At 35.0% G+C, this 22,575-nt stretch overlaps 1 protein-coding gene across 3 annotated transcripts in view; it reads left to right on the forward strand.

Annotated features, from left to right (window-relative positions):
• Positions 1-22,575, forward strand: part of ZNF292 (zinc finger protein 292) — a 98,031-nt gene that overhangs the window by 65,259 nt on the left and 10,197 nt on the right. For all 3 annotated transcript variants that reach the window (XM_025444850.3, XM_035697381.2, XM_049092339.1), the window contains 3 exons: positions 6,415-6,617; positions 12,921-13,057; positions 15,319-15,460. In XM_025444850.3, the coding sequence (XP_025300635.1) occupies positions 6,415-6,617; positions 12,921-13,057; positions 15,319-15,460 (482 nt within the window). The remainder of the gene's footprint in view (positions 1-6,414; positions 6,618-12,920; positions 13,058-15,318; positions 15,461-22,575) is intronic.

Raw genomic sequence — 22,575 nt, forward strand, 5'->3', positions numbered from 1 at the left:
TATATATATAAATATGTCAACTTAATTTTTCTTTTTTTAGATTTTATTTATTTATTCATGAGAGACACAGAGAGAGGCACAGACATAGGCAGAAGGAGAAGCAGCAGGCTCCTCATGGAGAGCCTGATGTGGGGACTCAGTCCCAGGACTCCGGGACCATGCCCCGAACCAAAGGCAGACACTCAACCACTGAGCCATCCAGGCACCCCATGTCAACTTAATTAATGCAAAACTCATAGTGAAATTTTAATTCACACAAAAATTTTAGGTTCACCTATGGTATGGATTTTTTTTTTTTTTTTGGTCTTTTAAAAATTCTGTTTCACAGCAGTCAAGTCAGAAAATCTGTTATCATAAAGTTTTACCATAATCAGGTAATGACCATAAAGTTTCAGATTTAACGAAAAAGGAAGCAACATGATTTAAGACATTCTGAAATCTTTTAAGTAAAAGATTCTGTTTGTTATAAATGTAATGTATTCCCTCAAGAAAGGGTGAGGGATAGGGCAAAGATTAAGACTATCTCTAATTGGTAATTGGACACGAAATATAGATTCTAATGGTAATTTGGACACGATATATAGATTCCTAGAGGAGTGGTTCTCAATCCTGGCTACGCTTAAATCACCTATAGAGTTTTAGGCATTTCAAGGCTGGAGGTCTACCTCAGACCAGAGTCTCTGGGTCTCAGCCCCAGGCATTAATACTTTTAAGAAGATCAACCTAATTGTACAACCATAGTTAAGAACCGCTTATCTACAGCTTGAGGTATTCTATTTTTATTAAATTTCTAAATATGAAATTTTTGTGATTAACAGTGCTGCAGTGATTTTTGATTGTGGTAAAAAACATACCATTTTTTTTAAAAGATTTCATTTATTTATTCATGAGAGACAGAGAGAGAGAGAGGCAGAGATAGGCAGAGGGAGAAGCAGGCTCCATGCAGGAAGCCTGACATGGGACTCGATCCCAGGACTCCAGGATCACACCGTGGACTGAAGGCGGCGCTAAACCATTGAGAGCCACCCAGGCTGCCCAACACATACCATTTTTAAGTGTAAAAGTTCAGTAGTGTTAAATATATTAATATCGTTGTAAAATGTATCTCCAGAACTTTTCATGTTGCAAAATTAAAATTCTGTAACAGTTTTTTAAAAAATTTTATTTATTTGAGAGAGAGAGAGAGTGCACACACAAACAGTAGAAAGGGCAGAGGGACAGGGACCAGTAGATGTCCCGCTGAACATGGAGCCTGACACAGTGCTCAGTCCCAAGACCCTGAGATTATGACCTGAGCTGAAGTTAGATGCTTGACTAAGCTGCCTAGTCTCTCCAACATTTTTTAAAATTCTGTAACAATTTAGTTTCAACTCCTTCTACCTCAAGTCTCTCAGCCCCTGGTTAACCACCATTTTACTTTTGGTTTCTATGACTTTGATTACTTTAGTTACTTTTAAAAAAAAATTTTTTTTATTATTTATTTATGATAGTCATACAGAGAGAGAGAGAGAGGCAAAGACATAGGCAGAGGGAGAAGCAGGCTCCATGTACCGGGAGCCTGACGTGGGATTCGATCCCGGGTCTCCAGGATCGCGCCCTGGGCCAAAGGCAGGCGCCAAACTGCTGCGCCACCCAGGGATCCCTACTTTAGTTACTTTTATAAGTAGGATTATATTGTATTTACCTTTTTGTGACTGGCTTATTTCACTTAGCATAATGTTCTTATTGTCAAGGATCATCCATATTATAGCATATCCCAGGATTTCCTTTTTGAGAGTGAATAATATTCCATTGCATGGATATACCACATTTATTTTATGTATTTATCTGTTGGTGGACGTTGGGATTGCTTCTACTTCTTGGCTCTTGTAGGTAGTACTGTCATGAACCTGAGGGTGCATGTGTATCACTTGAGGACCCTCCTTTCAGTTCTTTTATGTACATAACCCAGACGTGGATGAATCATATGGTAGATAGTTCTATTTTTCACTTTTTGAAGAGCTTCCAGATTGTTTTCCATAGAAGTTGTACCATTTTACAGTCCCATGAACAGTGCACAAAGCTTCCAGTTTCTCCACATCCTCACCAGCACTTCTTTTCTGGGTTTGTTAGCATTTGTTTTGTTTGTTTGTAATAACTATTCTAATGGATATGAAGTAATATCTCATTGTTTTGATTTCATTTCTATGATGATTAGTTTGGTGTCTTTTCATGTGTTAAATATATATCATCTTTGGAGAAATGTCTGTTAAAATCCTTTGTCTAACTCTTTAATAGGACTATTTGATTTCTTATTGTTGAGCTGTAAGTATTCTTTTTTTTTGTAAGTATTCTTTATGTAGATATTAACCCCTCATCAGGTATATGATTTGCACATATTTTTTCCCATTATGTAGGTTGCCTTTTCACTCTGTTGGTTCTGTCGTTTGATGCATAAAAATTAGGTTTGATGTAGTTCCAGTTGTCTGTTTTTGTTTTTATTGTCTATCTTGATGTCATCCAATAAATTCTTGCCAATTCCAGTGTCTTCAAGCTTATCTCCTTTGTTTTCTTCTAGGAGTTTTATAGTTTTGGGTCTTAAATTTAGATCTTTAATCCATTTTGAGTTGAATTTTTATATGGTATACGGTGAATGTCCAACTTCATTCTTTTGCATGTGAATGTGAGTTTTTCAAGCACCATTTGTTGAAGAGACTGTCCATTTCTCATTGAGTGATTTTTGGCATTCTTGTCGAAGATCATATGACCATATATGTGAAGATTTATTTCTGGCCTTTATGCTCTGTTGCATTGCCTATGTCTGTCTATATGCTAGTACCACTATGTTTTGATTACTGTAGCTTTATATATATTATTTTGAAGTAAGGAAGTGGGACATGGGACACCTCAAACTTTGTTCTTTTTCAAAATTGTTTTGCCTATCAGGAGTTCCTTGAGATTTAATATGAATTTTAGGATAAATTTTTCTTCTTAGTTTCCTTTTCAGGTTGTTCATTGTTAGTGTATAAAAATTGACCTTATTTTTATATTTTGATTATTGTATCCTGTAACTTTGCTAAAGTCATTTATTCTAATAGTTTTTTTGTGGAATTTTTAGGGTTTCCTACAAATAAGGTCATATCCTTTGCCGTCAGATTATTTGACTACTTCTTTTCCAATTTGGATGCATTTTCTTTCTTGCCCAAATGCTGAATTGTTTTTAAAAGGAAATACAAATTGTATTTTTAAAAAAGGAATAGTTGGTGGAGATTCAGGTAGGCCATGGTAAAAATTTTAGAATTTACTCTTTGAAGGCAAAGGGAAAGCATTGGAGGATTTTAACTTAGGAGAAGACAATCAAGTCTGTTGTACTTAAAAAAAAAAAAAGAAAGAAAGAAAGTGGGTCTTAGTAGAAATGTGATGGTATAAGAGTGGATGCAGATGACTAGCAGAATGCTACAAAGTGGAGGAGTGGGTGAATGAATGGCAGGAGTAGAGACGGAAAAAAGTGAATGGGTTGGAGTATTTAGGCAATAAGCAGTGACAAAATTAGGTGGTGTGTTGAATGTGTGTGTGAGAAGGAAGCACGAGAGGGCATTTTTAAGGAAACTGTTAGGTTCTTTGCTTGAGCACAACTAAGTAAATTGAGGTAACATACTGTGGGATAGAGATTTCTGTATGCAATTTCAGATGCTTGTTAGAGATGTTGTCTATACCTTGCCCAGTAAATAAGTTGACTCCACTTTGAGGGAAATCTAGGACCTAGTTAGCCTAAGCTTTGGTATATAGGATGCTCATTTAATATTTGTGTAATGATTGATCACAAAAATTCAACTTATATATTGTAAATATTTAATTATCTTTAATGTGGAAACTAGTATTTTTTAAAATTATGTAAGTGGCATTCTATGAAGAGAAGCCATTCTTTCTTAATTGAACTGACTACATATTGATTTACATTGTGATATTATGTCATCCAGCTTTCTTGTTAGGCTCGAAGGTAGTAAAAGCTGCTTTTCTGTTCAAGTCCATAAATATAGAGAGAGTAGATTAAAAAGCTACACACAAGTAAAATTCAAGATATTTTTATTTTTCTGGGATGGGAGTGGGAAAAGCAAGGTGTAGAGCATGAGATGTGATGTGACTAGCTACTCAAGGATATTATAATGCTATAAGAAAAAAACATGTTCTAGATAGGAGAGCAGTAAAAAGATATAAAGGGATCAGAAGTGGAAGGCAATGCAGGAGAAATGGAAAAAGCTAGGGGAGAGGTTCAGCAGGTTCTGAATTGAGTATTAAAATATAATTACTTTTGATCCATGTGAATCCTGAGCTTCAGAATGCATGATTATTTTCCTTTAAAATAATGCTACTTCATAGCTCATTACTGCTATGAAGTGCCAATCTAATTAGAAGTAGTCACATTTACTGTGAATTTGGTTTTCTTATCCTACCACTATATTAAGCTGGAAGTCAGAAGACACATTATTCTGGTCCTGGTTCTGTCATTAACTGGCTTTATGATCCTAGGAAGTTACTTACTTTCTGTGAGCCTCAGTTTACTCATCTGCCAAATGATGGAGCTGGACAAAATTATCTGTAAAGTCCCTTCTGCTCTAATAGTCTATATTTCTTTGGAATCAATTTTGCACTAAGTGTGGCAGTGGTTTCCCATCATTAAAAAAGAAAAAATATCTATGTTTTTGAAATCTTATGTTAACATATATTCTATATATTGAATTAGCTCAAAAATTATATTGCACAATTTGTCATTCTAATTTATGTGTTGCTATTTAAGATTTTTAGGTACTATTTCATGTTCTATTCAGTGTCATCAGTTTTACTAAATACTTTTGCCACCTTTAAATAATATCTTTGCCACAATCCTCAGAATTTGTTGATTATAAGTTTTAGTGGGAGTATTTTAAATAATTCTCAGACTTTGTATTGCTGGATTTTTCCTTTAAAGAGAATTATTGTATTACGAAACTAAAGGTGTTTTTTAAGTCTATGACCTATTTATAGCCAGAACTTTAACTTTTTTATTTTTACGTTTATTTAGAATCTTTACTGATTTTTGGTTTGGCAGTAAACTAAATGGTGAAAGATATTTGCAATATAATTTTCCCAGTGGGATCGTGTGATACTAAAAACAATAATAAAAGTAATGTCCTGTATATGTAAGATTAGAGGCAACACAGAGTTATGCATTTAATTTTATTTATCTGTGCTCAATCTTTATACTTTTTGATTTAGTTTAATATGGCAGAGGGTAGAATAGAATGAAGAGTGACAGGTACAAAGGTGTAGAAAAGGATGGAATTTGGGATCCTGTGTCAAATTATACACTCATGGTTTTAATACTGAGGAGCCATGGTTATACTATCTCATAGAAGAATCTCTTCACCATGGAATACAGTGCAGTTAGATCCAAAAAATAAAAGTACAAGAAGGTAGTAAAGGCTATTTAAAGAAGGAAGAACATCTCTCATTCTCCATCTTTTAATCCACAAATTACTTGCTAGACATGTTTTCCAGTTTGTTCATAAGTAGACAAATTCTGTGTTTTATTTAGAGTATTTAAAAATTATATTACTAAAAGCCTTCCAAAGGTTTCAGGCTAGCCATCACCAAGTAAATTTTTAAACATTTCTCATTCTGGTACAGAAAACAGAAGTTTAAATTTGCACTTGTTAAAACTTAAACTCCTTCACAAATACAAAAAATAAAAATTCTTATTTGTAGTTGATCAAACAAGTAGTAGGAAATTCAAAGAGTTGAACAGACTAGACATGTATTATGTGTAAGTGGGTCTTAAGCAAATGTTGAGGTTTATCAGTTCCTGTTTTAAAAATTTCAAACCTGCAGAAGTTTCATCAGACTTTCTTGAACCTATTTATTTTCTGTAGATAATTAATTTGTTCTAAAACACCTATTAAAGCAAAATAGACTTCACTTTTGTAACATGAAAAATACATCATCAGTATTGAACACAATATTAGTTGAGTCTCATCTTCTAAAATACCCATTCTTTTGTGATTACCCATGTAAGTGTGTAATGCCCCAGTACAGCAGATTTGCAGGGATACTAATGTCTGATATTCAAGAATAAATGCTGTAGGGAAAAGAATTAGTGTAATTTTAGTAGCATGGGCTATTAGAAATCAATGCAAAAATATTTTTATCATATAAAAGTTAATTCACCTCAATCTAAGTGGGTAAAAATATTTAATGCACCTTTTAAAAGTTAGCAGTATAAACTCCTTTTGCTTTATAAAGTCAAGTATTTTATAATAGCATGACAGTAATAGAAAATCACAAAGAAAAAAGTATTATTAGTTCCTGTGCTTTAAAAAAGATATTCCTTTTAAGTATTTGTATTGCAAATGAATTATTACCAAATGTTAATAATCTATTATGTCTTGTTTTTTAAAGTGAATGAATTTTTAGCTTTTGAGGGTCCCATCTTGTTGGATATGAGAATTAAACATCTAATCAAAACCAATCAGTTAAGTCAAGCAACTGCTCTAGCAAAGCTGTGTTCTGACCATCCAGAGATTGGTACAAAAGGTAGTTTTAAGCAAACTTACCTTGTTTGTCTTTGTACATCATCACCAAATGAAAAGTTAATCGAAGAGGTGAGTATGTTTTCTTTTGTTAGTAATTATTTTTAAAAGTGAAGAAATTAATTTTCAATTAGATTAGAATGTCTTTGACGACTCTTTCTCTTAGATAGTGAGGGACTGTTGTCAATCTTAAATTTTAGTATGCTCTTGGGTAGTGATTCTAAGAAGCTTTCAAAGTTATATGTAAACTGATTTCACCTAGCTTCTGTTTTAAATTGAATCTTTTTCCTGCTGTGGTTAAATTATGGGAAGATGGGAGTAGCTTAACAATTAAGTAGGGTATTTTTATTTGTTAGCAATTGGGCCTTACCTTTCATTTTACCTGACTTCAAGATACTTGTAGATCTTTCTAACTGGCTAATTTAAGTAACTAGAATTTATATGACTTCCTCCTAAAAATATGTTCTCTGTTTATACACATGCATAATGTGCTCAAAAACATATATTCCTAGGGAGCAGTCATATATATAGATAAGTATATATATTAAGATCAAAATTTTATTTGCGTATTTAATATAAAACTTTATTTCCTCTGTGAGACATAATTTTTTTTTAACTTTTAGTTTGGCATAAAGCATAGTATTTATGTATTTGTTTTATACTACAGAATTCTGAGATAGAATCATGGTCCAAATGGGAATTTGCATTTTGAAGGACTCATAATTCCAAAATGAAGTTGGAGACAGAGTAGGAAAATTAAAAGTTGTTGATCAAGAAACAGGGAATATGCATTTAAATAATTTAGGTAAAACTGTAATGTGTTGAACAGCGTTGATTGAGCATTTAATGCGTACAAGTGTCTTGTATCTCTAATTTAACTATCTTTCAACTCCAGAGCAATAGAGAGAGGAGAAGAAAATGACTATAGATACACTTAAAGATGTGTAATGGGAAGAGTTGAGATACAAAGCTCTGACAATTAACAGAGCTTGCAGTCAGCTGAGTAGACAGATACAGACAGCTGAATGCCCACATGAGGTTAGAGGTTGTAATTATAGTATTAATTGTGTGATTTTTAAAATTTATTTATTATTTATTTGAGAATAGAAAAAGAGGAGGAAGATGGTAGGTAGGCTTGGACCAGGATTAGAAATAAGTTATTGTGGATGGTGAAGATAATGAGGGTTCTGGGAAGAGTGATGTCTGGGAATTTTTAGGCTAGGTAGAATAGAGCCCAAGGCTGTAGCCTAAGAAATTATATCATTAGTTTGGACATTGGCTAAATCAGAGGGTGTTTTTTTTTTTTTCCTTTATTTCTCTTTTATCTCAGATAATTGGCAATTTAGTCTTTGTATATCAGAGCAAAATAGGAGATTGAAGTTTTCTTATTAGTTCAGAATAGCTATGTAGACAGTTAAATTGGCAGACATAAAGTTTCTTGAGATAGCTTTTGAAATGTTTTTGACAATTTTTCTAAAATTCCTAAATTATTGTGTTACTCCCACATCTTAGATATTTTTCAGCTCCTTAGTAAAGCTTTAATCATCAGTTCATTCCTTTCCCTTATGTCAATCTGTCCGTCCATCCTCCCTTTGGCAGTTTTTTATTAAGTGAATGATGTGTGCTATCTAAGCACTGGGGGCGGGGGGTTAAATGTGAGTTAAGGCATAAGTCTTGGCCTAAAGAAGCCTGACTTCTAATAGGAAACTATCTAAACGTTGGATCACTAGATTAGCTCTGAAGTCCCTGTTTGAAGTTTGAAGACTGTGAATTTGTAGTAGTATCTAGGAAAACAAAGTGAGCAGTGTCCTAGTATCTTATAAATCCAGTATTTTATTGGTTGTGTCATTAAAGTAAACATAGAATTTAAAAAGTAAAATCCTCTTACTCTGTAACCATTACTTATCCATTTAATACTCCCCCAAGTAATCATTCAGTTTGAAATTTGATACATAACCTTTCTGATATTTTTCTATGCTTCAAACATGCATATATACACCCTGACTGCTGGTCACTTTTCTCCCATTTATTATGAACATCTTTTCATATCATTCCATATAAATCAACTCATTCTTTCTCATGGCTGCATAATTCCATAGTATGGATTTGTAATATCTTTAATCAGACTAGGGGACATTTAAATGGTTTCCTTATATATACATCCTTTTATTCTTGTCAGGGATACACTGCTAATAGGGCAAATTTCTGGAAGCAGAATTGCTGGATCAAGGAGTCTACACATTTTAAATTAATAGATAGGGCCATACTACTATCCAAAAAAGATAGATTATGCCAATTTATACTCCCATAAACAATATATGAAATTTCATCTTTCCTAATACTGGAGATTATTTGCTTAAATTTTTGATAGCCTGAGAGTTAAAAAAAAAATAGCTCATGATTTCATTTTGTTTCCTTAGTATGAGAAGTTTACCACTTAAGTTCTTTTTTATTTTTTTTTAAAGATTTTAAAGATTTTACTTCTTTATGTGAGAGAGAAAAGGCATGAGCAGGGGGAGGGGCAGAGGAAGAAGCAGGTTCTCCTCTGAGCAGGGAGCCTGATGCAGGGCTCAGTCCCAGGACCTGGGATCATGACCCAGGCTGAAGGCAGATGCTTAACTTGCTGAGCTACCCACACGCCCCAAGATTTATTTATTTATTTATTTATGAGAGAGAGAGCATGCCTGCCCATGAGAGAGCTAGTAGGGGGAGGAACAGAAGGAGAGAATCTTTCAAGCAGACTCCCTGCTGAGCACAGAGCCCACAGGGGAACTCCAGGGGGGCTGGATCCCAGGACCCATGAAATTATAACCTGAGTCAAAACTCAGAGTTGGACAGTCAAACAACTGAGACACACAGGATCCTCTAAGTTTCTTTTTAGATGGAACTCAATTTTATGTGATTAGAGCCAATACATTTTATTTTTTAAAAGATTTTATTTGTTTATTTGAGAGAGAAAGAGCATGAGTGGAGGGGATGGGACAGAGGAGAAGCAGCCTTCTCCCTGAGCAGGGACCTTGATGCAGGGCTCAGTCCCAGGACCCAGAGATCATGACCTGAGCCAAAGGCAGATGCTTAACCAACTGAGCCACCCAGGCAGCCCCCTAAATACATTTTAAAAGTATACTTGGCAGTCATACATAAAATCCTGATGAAGTGCTCTATATTTTTTTAACACCTGGCATAAAAAGCCATTTTATTTTTTTATTATTTATTATTTTTTTGGAATTTTTTTAAAGGTTTTATTTATTTACTCATGAGAGATACACAGAGAGAGAGAGACACAGGTAGAGGGAGAAGCAGGCTCCACGCAAGGAGCCCGATGTGGGACTCGATCCCGGGACTCCAGGATCATGCCCTGGACTGAAGGTGGTGCTAAACCGCTGAGCCACCTGGGCTGCCCTAAAAAGCCATTTTAAAGCTTAAAATGATTTTTCTGCTTTACAGAGGGAGTTAGCATAATATGCTTTAACAGATCATTCTGATTTCAAAAATTTATTCACAGTTCTAAATTTTCTGGTATTTAAATTTTTGCTGGTTTTTCAAAGCAATAGAGAAAAGATGTTTACGATAGATGGTCACTATTTAGCTAAATACTGGTAATTCCTACTTTATGCTGCCTTGGATTTTAAAAAAATAATTCTTGTTTATTGATACTTATATTTGACTTGTATTTCACTTTTATGGTTTGAATTCAGCCATCCATTAGTTTAATTATGTTTTTATTTTCCCTGCCATTATTTTTAGTGTCCTATTTTTTTCGAGAGGACCATCTAGTGGCAAACCAGGGAAATGAAGGCTATGAAATACACACTGAAAAGTATTTTCCTAGTATACCTATAATAAAAAGTGAGATTTTCTGTATTATTGAATATGACAAATGTTTCAGTTGATATGTTGTATATATGTGAAATATGGAGAGGTTATTTTACACACAAATATATATTTCCAGTTACTAAGTGTAAGCTAATAATGTAGGTAATGTCATTGGGAAAATAAATTTCCTCATAGGTAATGTATGCATTTTACATCATTTGAGCATTCAAGAAGAGTGGCTTAGGTTTTAGAAGAACAACAAACGACCAGATTCAAAACAAATCAGACTTTCAGGATATAAGATTTTTTATTGGGGATCCCTGGGTGGCTCAGCGGTTTCGCGCCTGCCTTTGGCCCAGGGCGTGATCCTGGAGTCCTGGGAGTCCCACGTCGGGCTCCCGGCATGGAGCCTGCTTCTCCCTCTGCCTGTGTCTCTGCCTCTCTCTCTCTCTCTCTCTCTCTCTCTCTCTCTCTATGTCTATCATGAATACAGTTTTTAAAAAATCTTTAAAAAAATATTTTTTATTAAACCTGAACATGTAAACAATCAATATTTAGCAGTAAAGGGCCTCATTCTAGAAAGAGCACAGACTTGGAAGCTCCACTTGGGTTGAAATCTTAACTGCCACTAATTAAGCATGTGTCTTTGATCAAGAACTTAACCTCTTTGAACCTTATGTCTAAAAAGTTAATAGTATCTACCAGGCCAGCTATTTTGCTGGTTAGCAATGCTATTTCTGAAGAAGCTGGGACTAATAAATAAGTAGTAGCTGCTATGACAGTTATGATCAACATGAAAAAATAAAACTTAATGGGTTGACTTCTAAAAAGATCTGCGTGTGTGTACCAGGGTATCTGTTTAAAGTTAACACAGCTTGCATTAAAGATAATATGATGAAATGGAAAGCATGAGTCTTTAATGTCAGTTAGACAAAATTTGATTTATAGCTCTACCACTTAATTAACTATTGCAACTTGGGCAAATCACATAATTTCTTTGAGCCCCATATTCATTGTATATAAAATGTTAATGATTATACCTACCTAGGAGAAAATTTATGATTAAATAATAAAATATAGTCTGATAAAGTAATGTAGTTATTTGAAAATATTTATTGTATAATTATATATTGTTCAGCCCTTTTTTTGTTTGTTTAAATGGGGTCGCTTATAGATAAAGATTTGTTAGAAAGTGATGGAGTAGTAGTGGAAAGAGCACTGCACCAGGGAGTTCCAGGACTCAGATTTCAGTCTTAACTCTGCCACTAACTTCATCATTCCTGTGAGGAATCATTGTTAAACGCACAGACTCAGAGTTGGGTCTTTTCTTGTTTTAGAGTTTTCTAGCTCAACTTAATGTATACAATGAAACCTCTGAATCTATCCTCATGCAGCCTTTATCCTCCTCAAAGATCAACCTTAAGATTATCCTCATTTAAACACTTTTTTAATATTTTATTTATTTATTCATGAGAGACACTGAGAGGCAGAGAAACAGGCAGAGGGAGAAGCAGGGTCCCTGCAAGGAGCCCCATGTGGGACTTGATCCCAGGACCCAGGATAACCACCTGAGCTGAAGGCAGATGCCCAACCACTGAGCCACCCAAGTACCCCTCATTTAGACACTTGTTCAGTCCTAAACACATTACCTTTTAAACATACACTTTTCCTGTACTCAAAAGTTGATCAGGCGAGACAGAAGATCAACAAGGAGGAGGGGTATGGTTATCTCTTTAGTACTTGGGTGCCAATGGTCTGTATTGGTCTTCAATTTTTTTTTTGCCATTTGTCAGTTATACCATGTTGGAATTAATCTTTTTATTTTGTGGAACACCAGTGATTTGTGATCCTATGTTTGCCGTATCTTTGTATTACAGCAAATGCTTGTAGAGATCTGTTTACGTAGTAAATCATTGTATTGTGGTAGTAAATTTTAATTTTTCCAAAAATAAGCAATAGATGTAAGTGTGTAATTAAATGAAGAAGTTGCCTTCATCTAGGTTATACTTATGCATGCATGACTGTTGACAGGCTTTGAGATGGAATGAATTTGTATGAAAAGAAAAATAATGGAGATTTATAGAACACTGAGGTGAGCTTAATTTAAAGGTGGTATAAACTGCATAAAATGTTTCATAGTATACTTTTTTTCCCTCAGATGAATAGACACTTTATTAGTCTATATTCAATAGACTTGTCTGTGTCTTTCTGCTGATTCTAATGCTTTTTAAATTACCAGTTAAAAGGGGGATAAGTACAACTTTTCTTTTTCAGTATCATAGACCTGATTAATGGGTAGAGGGTGCTTATAATTAACCTTAGCTATTTCATATAAATATTTGTAAAGTTCATGAAAATAGTTGGTTCTCTGACTTGAAGAAAGATTACTTCTTCACTGTAGCCCAGTAATCACAAAGTATGAATTGATAGTATGAGTTAATGAGGTTTTACTGATAAAAATGATCTGTAAATATCCAGTGAAGATTTTTAAGTATATTATTATATATCTTAATAATAAAACCATTTTATGGCATATTTTCTATATCCTTTTTTCTGTAGATTTCAGAAGTTGATTGCAAAGATGCACTAGAAATGATCTGTAACTTAGAATCTGAGGGTGATGAAAAAAGTGCTCTTGTCTTATGTACTGCATTTTTATCACGTCAGCTCCAACAAGGAGATATGTACTGTGCTTGGTGAGTTGGTTTTATTTTGTAAAGAAAAGCTTGTTAAATAAGAATACCAGCGAGGTTGTGAGAATTCAGAGAGCTTAAGAACATATTTTTTAATCTTTCAAAGTCTTAAAGCAAAAAGCTTATTTTCGGTTATTAAATACTGTGCAAACTGATTATCGTTCATGTTATAACTTTAAATTTTTTTATATTAAGGACCACACAACTTCTTAGTATAACAGTAATCACTGTGTGATTAATAATGATCAGGAAATTTTTAGATGTTAGAAGATGAAAGAAAGGTTTATTTTGTCTAATGCCACAATTTTTTCAGATGTGTTTCAGTCTGTGATTGAATGTGTATGTATTTTCCTCTGCATATTACACACTTTTAACTGTATAATTAGCTGCTAGTGATTTATGTATGGAAATAGAGTTCATTTTACATCTGTGAGATAGTCTACTTCACTAACTTCTTGAGTACACATTTCTTTATATGGTACATTTTCAAGTGTGCAAAGCCTGTTATATATGTATAATCTTTGGAGCATACAACTAATAGAGATATTGGCCTCAACTGACTCAAAAAATCTTAAGATTAGTTGTAAATCGATGTGTTAGCTAAAACTGACCTTTTATCTGGTCATTGAACAGCATTATTAGTCTTCAGTGTTGTGTTAGTGATACTGGAAACAAAATTTAGTTTACAGTTTTCTGACACTTAAGGATTTCTATGAAATGACACATGACATACAAATGCCATGAATATAGGACAGTCAAGCTAAATAAATGTGCAATTAAAGAAGAATAAAGTTCATAATTATAAAGGTTTTCTGAGCAGTTGAGTGTTTTGTTACGAAGGGAAAATCGTATCTGCAGTACAGAGAGTATGTAAAAGGTGGGTATAAGGATTCTGAAGGGAAAATAAGAAACATGCATTTACTGAGGAGAAGTAGATTTTCCATGTAATATAAATATTAGAAGTGACTAAAAATTAACTCATATTGCTTTTTAAGAAAAGCAGCAAAGTCCGGATTTCATATCAAGAAAGGCAATCTATTATAAGCCTTTAAATAGGAGGACAAAATAGAAATTTATCTTTAAGAAGTGCTGTTTAATACAAGTACTTGAGAACGGATTGGGGTCTGAACAGTGAGACAGTTGGGGGAAAAAAGTGGTAGGACAGAGTTGAGCTAGGAAAGTCAACTAGAAAACCAATTAACAGTCCAACTGGGAAGTTATGAAGGCTTCCTTATGGATATGGGATGGGGTGAAAAAAATGTTAAAGATAACAGTCTTTAGGATAGTAGAAAGCAGAGTTCGATAGGGTCAGTGATAATGATACATTTAATTACAAAGATGGTGAACTGGAAAGGATGTTAATAATCTTTTTCATATATTAAGTTTCAGGTTTGTTTCAGGTTTCAAAAGAGATCAAAGTGGAGAAGTCTTATAAAGAACTAGAGAGGTGAAAGTGGTTAAGACTGGAGAGAGAGATTTTGAATATATAGGTTAAAATCCAGTAAATAAACAAGTTATTCAAGTGGGTGGTCAAGGGGCAGAGTTCCTGGGAGTATAAACTAAGGAAATAATAATAGGAAAGGCTTGTATTGAGAATACTTGGTGAAAAAAGTTGAAGCAAGAAAGATGATTTTTGGAGGACAGAAGAGAAATAGGATGATAGGTAAAAGGAAGGAAAAGTCATCATTTCAGTAGGATTATTTTTCTGTGAAAAATATATTCTAGTTGCATTTGAAATAAATTTTAAAATTCATTTTTCAAAGTTTCTTTTATTCACTAATTTGACAGAAATTAGTTAAATTTCTTTTGAGTTCTGTGTTATTGATTGTTAACATTTATCTAATTTAATCAACCAATTGGTCAATTTTCAATTTAAGGTAGAAGGTAAAATTAAATGCTTTTAAAAATATACCATTGATCTATGTATGCATTTTATACATACACACACATTTTGTGCTTTATTACATAAAGTTCAGATGTGGCTCAGTTACTGTTTATATTGTGTAAATGAGAGGTGCTTTACTAATAATTGGCAGTACTCGCTGACATTGAAAAATATTAATAAAATGATAAATCATTTCTTGATTTTATTTAGTCTCCAAAAGTTGATATATATTTTATATTTAATAATCTAATTTAAACTTAATTTCCACATGTAGAATTAGAATCTAAAACTAGTTTTAAATTCAAATATAATGACTAGACCAACATAGTCCACGATTATTACATTACTGCTCCAATTTATTTTTTATACTTTTTTTTAGGGAACTCACTCTCTTTTGGAGTAAATTACAGCAAAGAGTAGAACCATCTATACAAGTGTACCTAGAAAGATGTCGGCAACTTTCTCTGTTAACCAAGACGGTATATCACATTTTCTTCCTGATTAAAGTTATTAATTCAGAGGTAAGAATAATTGAGCTATTTTTTCTTAATTTAAGATATATTCATTATCTTTAATAAAAAAACTATTATTTTGGCACCTCTTCCAGTGATTTTTGTTATTTCATTTAGAGTTTTGAACATTGCTTTTTTTTTATTAGTCTTAATAGGTATTTGATACAGAAAAACTTACAAATGCAAATGGGGGCTTACTCTTGACCTGAAGAAAAGTAATACACATACTCTAGTATTTTATCATTCTACAATTTTTACTCCTAGGTGTTATGCTGTTTTGATAATTTGTATAAATTTAGAAAGTATAAAGAAAAATATAGAGATAGCTTCCGTTGCTAGCTGTCTGGCAAATTACATTATCTAAAAATCCTTCTTCCATAAAATGCCCCAAAATAATTGATGAAATAAACATTTTGATGTATCTGATATTGTAAGAATGTTAGGGGAAATCCATAGGCTCAAAATGAGGAGGAACTTAAAAACTGGAGCAGAAAGCTTGAGCTGTTGCTGGGTCTCTCCTGGTGGATATTGGGATGTGTTACTAATTAGAGTAACTGAGGAGTTTGCACATGGGGATGGGAGGTAGCTTTATGGATAAGAGATAAGATCTTAGGACCTCTCAAGTTGGGGAGTTGGAGCTGAGCTTTCTGTCCGTCTGCCCTACCTGTGAAGTCTTATAATTTCATTGAAAAACTAGACTAGAAAATACTACTTTAAATACAGATAGATGGGCAGCCCAGGTGGCTCAGTGGTTTAGCACCACCTTTAGCCCAGGGCATGATCTTGGAGACCTGGGATTGAGTCCCACATCAGGCTCCCTGCATGGAGCCTGCTTCTCCCTCTGCCTGTGTCTCTGCCTCTCTCTCTCTTTCTCTCGCTCTCTCTGTGTATCTCATGAATAAATAAATAAAATATTTTTTTAGAAAATACAGATAGATGATAGGGAACCCTGTGCATGTTCTACTGGGCTGTGGGTCAGACAAGGAAAAATGTTTCCCTTAAGAAGTTGTAACCATAGGTCTACCCTCACACAGATTTGGGATCTAAATTTACCCTATCTATATAGTCCAGAAATCCCCATGCCAAGTAACATTTAAGAAGGTAAGGGTGGAGTACTGGGCAGGTAACACCTGGCAGAAGCAAATGCAGAACTTCTTTAGAGGGACATAGCCTCAATGCAGCATTCTCAGGTAAAGCTCTGCTTAAGATGAGTTCATGATCAGGGTTTACAGAACATGAAGCAGCTTGTCATGAGGGAATTTTGGCAGAGAAAAATAACAATAGGATTAAACATGCAAGGATAGACACTATAAATTACATATTTTTAAAGATGTAAATAAATTTAACCAAGATTTATAAAGCAGGCACGCCTGGGTGGCTCAGTTAAGCATCTGCCTTCGGCTCAGGTCATGATCACAGGGTGCTTAGATCAAGCCCCATGTTGGACTCCCTGCCCAGCAGGGAACTTGCTTCTCTCTCTCTCTCTGCCCTCTGTCTGCTTATGCTCTTTCTCTTGCTCTCTTTCTCTCAAATAAATAAAATCTTTAAAAAAAAAATTTTATAATGCATATGAAACAAAGTGACACAAATGAATGTCAGTAGACAAAAAGAATAGAATTATTTGCCTAACACTTTAAATAACACAATTGTGGAAAATTCTATAAAATACATATATTTAAAGACCTAAAATAAAGAATTAAAACATGAGAAAGAAAGATACTATCAAAACAACTAAGCAGATTTTAAAGAGTCCAAAGAACTTTTAGGAATAAACAATCATTGAAATGGAAGACACTTAATAAGTAGATTAAGCAGATTAGATACAACTCAACAGGAAAGTGATAGCAGAAGTTGCATATTCATTTTTATTTATTATCTAAATTGGAATCCAAGTTTTACAGAATTAATTTATTTTCTTATAGTAACCCTTATAGTAATGCAGTGGGTTTCCATATTAAATGTACACAGAAGATATTTTCCAGAGTTGCAACCATTGCATAGAATGGGGTGCCAAACAGCATTTAAGGAATCCTTAAGAACAGAGATGTAGCATGATAAGTATTTTTTTTAAGGTCTGTTTATTGAAGACAGAGAAAGAGAGAAGGAGCACATGAGCTGGGGGTAGGGGAGGCAGATGTAGAGGGAGAGAGAAAATAATCTTGATCATACAAACCTGCGTTCATGATCTGAGCCAAAATGAAGAGTCAGACATTTAACTGACTCAGCCACCTAGGATCCCCAAGAGATATTTTTTAATTCACGTGTAATTGCTTTTTTTTTTTTTTTTTAAGGAAAGACCAAAAGATAATCTCCTGTCCCCCTTTATTTTTTTTTATTTTTATTTTTTGAAATCGTTCACACAGAGAACTCCCTGTGTGTCTAGTCACATTCTTGACAGCTTTTAAGTCTTTTTTTTTTTTAATTTTTTATTTATTTATGATAGTCACACAGAGACAGAGAGAGAGAGGCAGAGACACAGGCAGAGGGAGAAGCAGGCTCCATGCACCAGGAGCCTGACGTGGGATTCGATCCCGGGTCTCCAGGATCGTGCCCTGGGCCAAAGGCAGGCGCTAAACCGCTGCACCATCCAGGGATCCCTCCTGTCCCCCTTTAAAGGTAACTTTTAAAATCTGTAATTGGTAGGACACCTGGGTGGCTCAGCGGTTGAGCGTCTGCCTTTGGCTCAGGACGTGATCCCAGTCCCAGGATCGAGTCCCACATCAGGCTCCCTGCGAGGAGCTTGTTTCTCCCTCTCTCTGTGTCTCTACCTCTCTGTCTCTCATGAATAAATAAATAAAATCTTTTAAAAATAATGTGTAGTTGGTCAATAAATCTTACATATATCGTCATTTTTTTCTCCTGAAATAATTTCTTTTCAGGAATAAAGAATAAGAGTCAGTTCATCTCCTTTCTAGTTTTTCTCTGTCTGGCTCTTATCCTGATTTTTCATCTTATATATTGTAGTGTTGCAGTTTTAAAAAGGTAAACTTAATATTAAGTTTCTTTAAAAATTACTGTGCAATTTTGGGGCACCTGGGGGGCTCTGTCAGCTAGGAATCTGCCTTCAGCTCAGGTCATAAGGCCAAGGTCTGGGATCAAGCCCTGCATCTGGCTCTCTGCTCTGTGGGGAGCCTGCTTCTCCTCCCACTACCCCTGCCTATGTTCTCTCGCTCTCTCTGTCAAATAAATAAAATCTTTTAAAAAAAATTACTGTGTAGTTTTAAAATATAGGTTGTGCCACTGCTTTATGTCTGACTTGAATAGCAGTATAGCGCAGTGGAAGGAGCTTGAAACTAGAAGCCAGACAAATTAAGTATAAATCTTGAGTTTCTGTTGACCACGTGGTAACTAACCACTTTGTATTTCATTTTTAAATAAGATTAAAAATGAATATCAGTAGACAAATAGAATAGGATAATTCTATTATTCTAGATAGGTAAAAGTGACTGGGTAGGTAAAAGTGACTCTCCTCCCTCAACCTTATACCCTGTTCACAAGGAGATTGTGTTAGGGAAAAACTTGGACAAGAGCTACACTGTCCATTATGGTAGCCAGTAGCCACATTTTAGGTGCTTAGTAGCTCCATTTGATTAGTGACTACCATATTGAATAGCATACAGAACACTTCATCATCATAGACAGTTCTGTTGAATAGAGCCTTTCCAAAGAGACTTTGGGGTCAGAAGTAAAAGCACATAAAAAAGTGGTTAAAAGCATGAATAATAGCTTAGAAAGTTGGGCCAGGAGAGCTCACCTATTAACAAGAGTAACTTGCAACTTGCTAATTAATTACTCTGCTCCAAAAATCTGGTTTCCCGTTGCATAAAATTTTTTCCCCTTTGGTTTTTACTTTATGAAAAATGACCAGGCATAGGTTTTATCTTAAAACTAGAATCATAGGGGCAGGTGTGTGGCTCAGTTGGTTAGGCATCTGACTCTTGATTTCAGCTCCAGTTGTGATCTCAGTAAGAAAGAGCCATGCATTGAGCTCTGAGCACAGCTGGAAGTCTGCTTGAGATTCTTTCTCTCTGTCTCTAGTCCTGCTGGTGTGTGTGTATTCACAGTCTCTCTCAAATAAATATTTAAAACAACAACCCTAGAATCATAGTTTTTCTGTTTGTTTTAGGACTAAAAGAGACCTTAAAGTTAATGCTGTAATGACTAGGTTCTAGTATAACTCATTATCTTTCACGTCCTATAATTTAGTCTCAAGGTTAGTGGTTTGGGTTAACTGGTGGCCCTCTTTCAAAATTCCAGGAGCTGTTGAAGACTGTTAATTGGCCATTTTATTCTGCGTTTTCCTAGACTCTTTACATTAAAAGGTTGAAAAGTATTGCTCTGCCCTTAAGGCTTTCATAGTCTATTAATGGGGAGACACACACAGAGTTGCAATATGGTATGGGTCTTTCTGTTTTGGTGGAGTGCTAAGACTCCTGTGGGAGCACAGTGCCTAGTATACAGTGCCTAGTATAAAGTAGGTGCTGAATGAATAAGAGAGGTGGGCCATCTAACCCTCTTGTCTGTTTTGACTCTGAGTAATAGCCAGAGTGGGAGGGTAAAAAGTGTTCCTATTACTAGAAAAAGCATGGGAAGTGGTGTAAAGAAAAAACTTATTCTCCTCTATTCTCTTCTCACTGAATACTTCTGGTCATCAAATATGTGGAGAATTTTCTCCACATCGAGGAGATATCTGATTCTGTGGACACCAGCTGGGTATCCTACAGCTTAACTCAAGTCCGACACTATTTACCTGGAGATAGCACAGTTGCACAAGAGTGCCACATACATACACACCCCTTCAGATACCAGTCACAAGTCCAGTTTGTCTTCATCTATAATTCTGACCAACTGGCTAAAATCAGAAGTTCCCACAACCTCCTCTTCAGATTTGATTAATTTTCTAGAGTGACTCACAGAATTCAGGAAGACAGTTTACCTACTAGATTACTGGTTTTATGAAAGGATACAACTCTGGAAGAACTAGATGGAAGATATGCATAGGACAATGGGTAAGCTGCTGTCCCAGATCTCCACCTGTTCACCAGTGCGAATGTCCCTGAACCCCGTTCTTTTTGGGTTTTTATGGAGGCTTCCCATTACATGGGCATAGTTGATTAAATCTTCAGCCACCATTGACGATTGATTCAGACCCCAGCTTTTCTCCCTTCCTTGGGGATGGGGATGGGGCTGGGGACGGGGGGCAAGAGCTGAAAGTTCCAACCCTGTAAACACAGGTTTGTTCCCCTATCAGCCCCCATCCGGTGGTTATCTAGGGGCTTTCCAAAAATTGCCTCATTAACATAAACTCCTTTGTGGTTAAAAGGGCCTTATTAATAACAACACCTGTTTCACAGTTTAAGGCTCTAGCTATTTCAGGAGCTGGCAACAAAAGATGCCCTTATAGCTCTTAACACTTAGGAAATTACAAAGGTTTTAGGAGCTCTGTGCTGGAAACCCTGGATGAAAACCAAAATATGTATGTATTTCTTATTATATCACAAAATCACAAGTGATACCAAGACAAATGAGAGAATGGGATATTTGAGTAATTACAGTTAGTTCAGTTTACCTGGCATATACTTGGGTAGGGCAAAAGATAAATGATGGGTCTAGACCAGATGAGGCATAGGTAAAGACTGTGAAGCCCTGTTTATATTCCCCATTAAGAGTATATTTAACTCTAAAGTAGAAAAGTAGCCATTTAATAATTTTAAAGCAGGTTAAGACATGATGCTATGTGTGGATAGAGGAGGGCTGAATAGGATGTACATGGGGGAACTAATCAGTCTGTAAACCTCAGGTAGCTTTGGGTCAAGGACATTAGGCAGTCAGAGGAAAGGAACAGAAAAGTGGGGGGGTACCAAAGATAAAACCTTATATTTTTCAGAAGGTTGCCTCATATTGGATCATTGTCATTGGGGGGGGTCTCTATTCCTCCTCTGAATTTTTAGCAATTAGCTTTCTTCTGCTCCTATCACTCTTAAATTCAAGCTGGTCTTGTCAATACTTTTACTTTAATTTACGAATGAAGTAGATTTTTATAGGCTAATTGTTTAATCACATATTTATGGGAAATTATGAATTCAAACTCATCTTTTAAAATACTTTATATAACTAATTTATGATTTGAATTATCACCTATAAACAATTTTATCATGCACAAAGATGAAAAACTTACAAGAATAAAACTTTGTCATTTTATTGGCATTACTTAAGATTTCACATTTAATTACAACAGTAAAATGTTTTTAAAGCAATTTATTCAAATTAATTTGTCCTTAATGAGTTGAGATGCACTCTTGAATCTAGTAGCCAACTGTATTAGAATAGAACTATTTATTGAGTTTCTCTCCAAAATAATTTTAGTTGCATTTTCTAAGCAATAAGTAGAATTTTTGAATCTGCTTTTGTTCTTTACAAAGGGATCAACATTCACTTGACAAAGAATAGTTACAGTCATCTTCCTCAAGGCAGATGTCTTTCGTCCACAAAATCTGTTTCCTGGACCCTTTCTTAAGTCATTTCTTTCTCTGTCATTTCCTGAATTTTCTAATTTTTTTTTTTTTTTTTTATTTATGATAGGCACACAGTGAGAGAGAGAGAGGGAGAGAGAGAGAGGCAGAGACACAGGCAGAGGGAGAAGCAGGCTCCATGCACCGGGAGCCCGATGTGGGATTCGATCCCGGGTCTCCAGGATCGCGCCCTGGGCCAAAGGCAGGCGCCAAACCGCTGCGCCACCCAGGGATCCCCCATTTCCTGAATTTTCTAAATAAATGTAGCCTTTTTCAGAATTCTTATCCTATACATATTTACTAGTCCTTCTGATATGTGTCTTCATTATCACTTCAGATCATCTTTATGGTTGACTTGACTTTTGATTTCTCCAAGACCTCCTCTCTCTAATATGAATCTTTTCTCACCACATGTCTTTTTTGTTTCCTTCATGTTCTAACAAACAAGTGACCTGATTATCCATTATTAGTGGTAGCCCCTAAGGCATGTAACAGAGGTGCAGATGTTTTATTGTAAAAGTTTTCTGGCTCCCATTTATCTCAAAATAGTATAAAATAACTATACAGGTTTGACGTAAAAGCTAGAGACAACCGTATGGTTCTACCTCTTTC

Source organism: Canis lupus, chromosome 12 (genome assembly GCF_003254725.2).
Source record: "Canis lupus dingo isolate Sandy chromosome 12, ASM325472v2, whole genome shotgun sequence".
Classification (NCBI taxonomy): Eukaryota; Metazoa; Chordata; class Mammalia; order Carnivora; family Canidae; genus Canis; species Canis lupus.